Raw genomic sequence first — 3,239 nt, 5'->3', positions numbered from 1 at the left:
CTGAAGCCCTAGGATAAATTAATGTTCCCACAGTGTTTTGAAAAGACTCATATTTTGGTCATGGTTGTAACGTATTCAAGCTTTGAAGAGGCTGGCTGCTCCTATAACTTTTATGGAACTAGAATGTTCAGAACCATTGCTGCAATAATGATGTCTTATCAAAAGATATCAAAGTAATTTACATATGCCAAATAATTATCTAATTCCTGGCCAACATGGTGAAACCCCATCTCTACTAAAAATACAAAAATTAACCAGGCGTGGTGGCTTTTGGTAGTTCCAGCTACTCAGGAGGCTGAGGCAGGAGAATCACTTGAACCTGGGAGGTTGCAGTGAGCAGGGATCACGCCACTGCACTCCAGCCCTGGAGACAGAGTGAGACTCCACCTCAAAAAAAATTAAATGCAATGGGAAAATATTATACAGCTGTTATTTATATTCAGCAGAAACACTGGTGAAATAAACTTAATTACCACTATTGTCCATCACTTTATTATTTCTCCCATCAATTATCATTCAATCCCTCCCTTTTCCTAAAGTGTTCTGGCCAATGTTATATGAGCATCCCTGTGTCTGAACCATTCCTATCTCTTGGATCAACAGTGCAGTCAAGTAAATGCTGAAGCAATGTCTGTTATGTCACAGATCTAGACTGCTAGATTTGCAAGCCTGTCATGTCACAGATCTAGACTGCTAATTGGTGGTTCTACTTTTAATTCCAGCATTTCTGGTTCATTTTGCCTTTATTTTTTAGCTTTGTTTTTCCCTAGACACCTCAAGGTTTCTCCTGGTATTTAAAAGAGGGGAGGCAATGGGAATGTCCGACTCCAGTGCCCATGTTCTTGGCCTGCACACTATTCTGCCTCCCATTATCTTAGCTTTCTTCCCTTTCAGATCCAACTTCTCTCCAAGGGCAGCTTCATTTCCTCCCTCTGCCAGAAAACCTTCTGACCAGGGACTCCTGGCTCTTGGGTCCCATTAGTTCCTCTTAGTCACTTTAGCTAGGCCACCTCAGGACCATCAAAGGTCATTTTGCAGGCCAGAAACCTCACCCAACACCCACAAATGATACTAGTGACAATGTCCGGACACTTCACTCTTGTCAGGGAAACAGGGAGTTATCATCCAAAGGATAAGTCCCGTGGACTTCCCACACGCTTATGTAATAGTCCATATCATTCCAGCTCATAAGCCAATTGCTGACTTGTCAGTCAGCATCTCAAGGATGGGAATCATATTTCACACATTTCTGAGTCCTTTGTGTCAACATATATCTGAACTGTGTCCTCAATTCCTGTTGTTTGAATGAATTAATTAATGAATAAAATAGTATAGACAATTAGTTTTCAACAGTCTTGATAATCAAGGCCAGATATTTGGGTGTTACAGGGACTTCCTGGTTCCCTTCTATCAGAAAACATCTGGGCATCTACTGAACAATTGTTGAATTTCCTACTGAGGGGCTAGAGTTTGAAGAGCTGTTACTTGGAGTAGAGCCCATCACTATCATCACTCTCCATGTCCCATCTCCTTTTTTTCTGATTCTAAATCAAAGTAGGAAGAGAGAATACCTTGATCAGCAAACACTCTGAGCCAATTCATCCCTGCTCAAGGCCCTGTTTCCCTGCTGCCCTTAGGTTAGCAAAACCGTGAGCTTAGGGTCATAGGGTCAGGGTCCGAGAAAGACGGTGAGGGACAAGGGGAGATAGATAGATAGATAGATAGATAGATAGATAGATAGATGATAGATAGATAGACAGATAGATAGAAAACAATGATTTACTTTTTCATTTCTTCCAGGGATCACTGAGCTGAGATGTCTTGAAAGGAAAAACTAACAGCACTGTCAGCCCCCTCCCAAGTGCCTAACCCTCAAGTATCCTTTTGGTTGTTTGCTGCCAGTCTGTTTCTGTTGTGGTTCCAGCTCTGCAGGAAGCTGCTACCGGAGTCACCATGGGCCCACAGATCCCACTGACATGCCCACCAGAGCATTCTGGAGGCTCCAGTTGCTGCCACAGCTCTGGGGGCTGCTGTGGTCCTGGGTCATGAAGACTACAGAGTATCAGAGTTGGAGGAACCAGAGGACCAAGGACCTGCTCCCATCTGGAGCTTCTCCTCTTCTTCTCTGCCATCTAGGGCTGAGCTACCAAAGTGTTTTCAGAAGGATCTGAACGGGCCCAGTAAGCTCATTCCCTTTGCCTTCCAGAGCTCTATGTTTATTTCCAACTCATGCTTCTGTCCTTGACCTTGTGAAAGACTGCTCACCTCTTTCCCATACTAATATACAACCCCTCTAAAAGGGTTTTGTGAGTTGAGGGGTGTATGACTCACTTGTGTCTGTTCCTAAGATAAGCCTATGTACCCAATGTGGGGCAGCCCCCGTAGGGAAAGACAGGAACGCACCGGACAGAGGGTGCAACGAGAAAGCACAGCTTTATTCTTCACAGCACAGGGCTATTAAAGAAGGAGGGAAAACACTGAGACCAGCAGGATGAATCCCCTGGGGGAGTACTTGAAACTCATCAAGGAACATCTCAGTAGGAAAGAGGGGACAGGAGCAAAGAAGCACTAGGCTAGGGCTGGTTCCAGTCATTTTGGCACTTTCTTTTCTCAAATATTTTTACTTAATCTCGTGGCTCAGGTCAGCAGCAGCCCGCAGAACTGTGGCCACAGCTGGAGCCCCCCGCCTTGCTGACCCCTTCCCCTGTCACAGGAGTTGTAGCTCTGGCGCCGGCAACGGTGAGACCTGCGGCATCTGTGGTGACTCAAGCAGCAGCTGCCCTCGGAGCTGGGCCCACAGCCCCCAGAGCTTGGGGCACAGCTGGAGGAAGCTGGAGGCAGACACTGTGCTGGGCTCTTTGCAGGGCACTTGGGCAGAGGCTGGCACTGCTGCTGGTTCTGCTGGCAGGACATCTAGGCAGGAGGTCAGGGAGCCTGGGCAAAATAAAAGCCAAGCAAAATACGTGTCAATGCAGGTTTCAGGCCAGGGCCTCCTCATGCTTTGGTTTAATTGTGGATCCCTTCCCCTAAACTCAGTCTGCCCTCCAGCTAAGACCTGGGGAAGGAGAATGCAAAAGGATCTAAAGTTAAACCGGCCTGATACTGCCCTTTCCTCCGGCCCTCTCCCCTGCCTGGGAGGCAGATGACACTCCTGGTTGGGCCTCTGAGGCTCCTGCGCACGCCCTGCGGGGCCTGTCACACCTCCGGACCCGATGCGAACAGCGCCTCCTGCAGGCGTC

General features: G+C 47.4%; 1 protein-coding gene across 1 annotated transcript; it reads right to left on the bottom strand.

Annotated features, from left to right (window-relative positions):
* Positions 1-2,642: 2,642 nt before the first annotated feature.
* On the bottom strand, positions 2,643-2,913 carry LCE3A (late cornified envelope 3A). Its single transcript, XM_012511077.1, is given in 2 exon segments — positions 2,643-2,684; positions 2,686-2,913. Coding segments are annotated over 2 exon segments (270 nt in total).
* Positions 2,914-3,239: the final 326 nt, after the last annotated feature.

Source organism: Nomascus leucogenys, chromosome 12 (assembly GCF_006542625.1).
Source record: "Nomascus leucogenys isolate Asia chromosome 12, Asia_NLE_v1, whole genome shotgun sequence".
In the NCBI taxonomy this organism is placed as follows: Eukaryota; Metazoa; Chordata; class Mammalia; order Primates; family Hylobatidae; genus Nomascus; species Nomascus leucogenys.
Note: the sequence above shows the minus strand (reverse complement) of the source record. Positions and strands in the feature narration are given on the sequence as shown.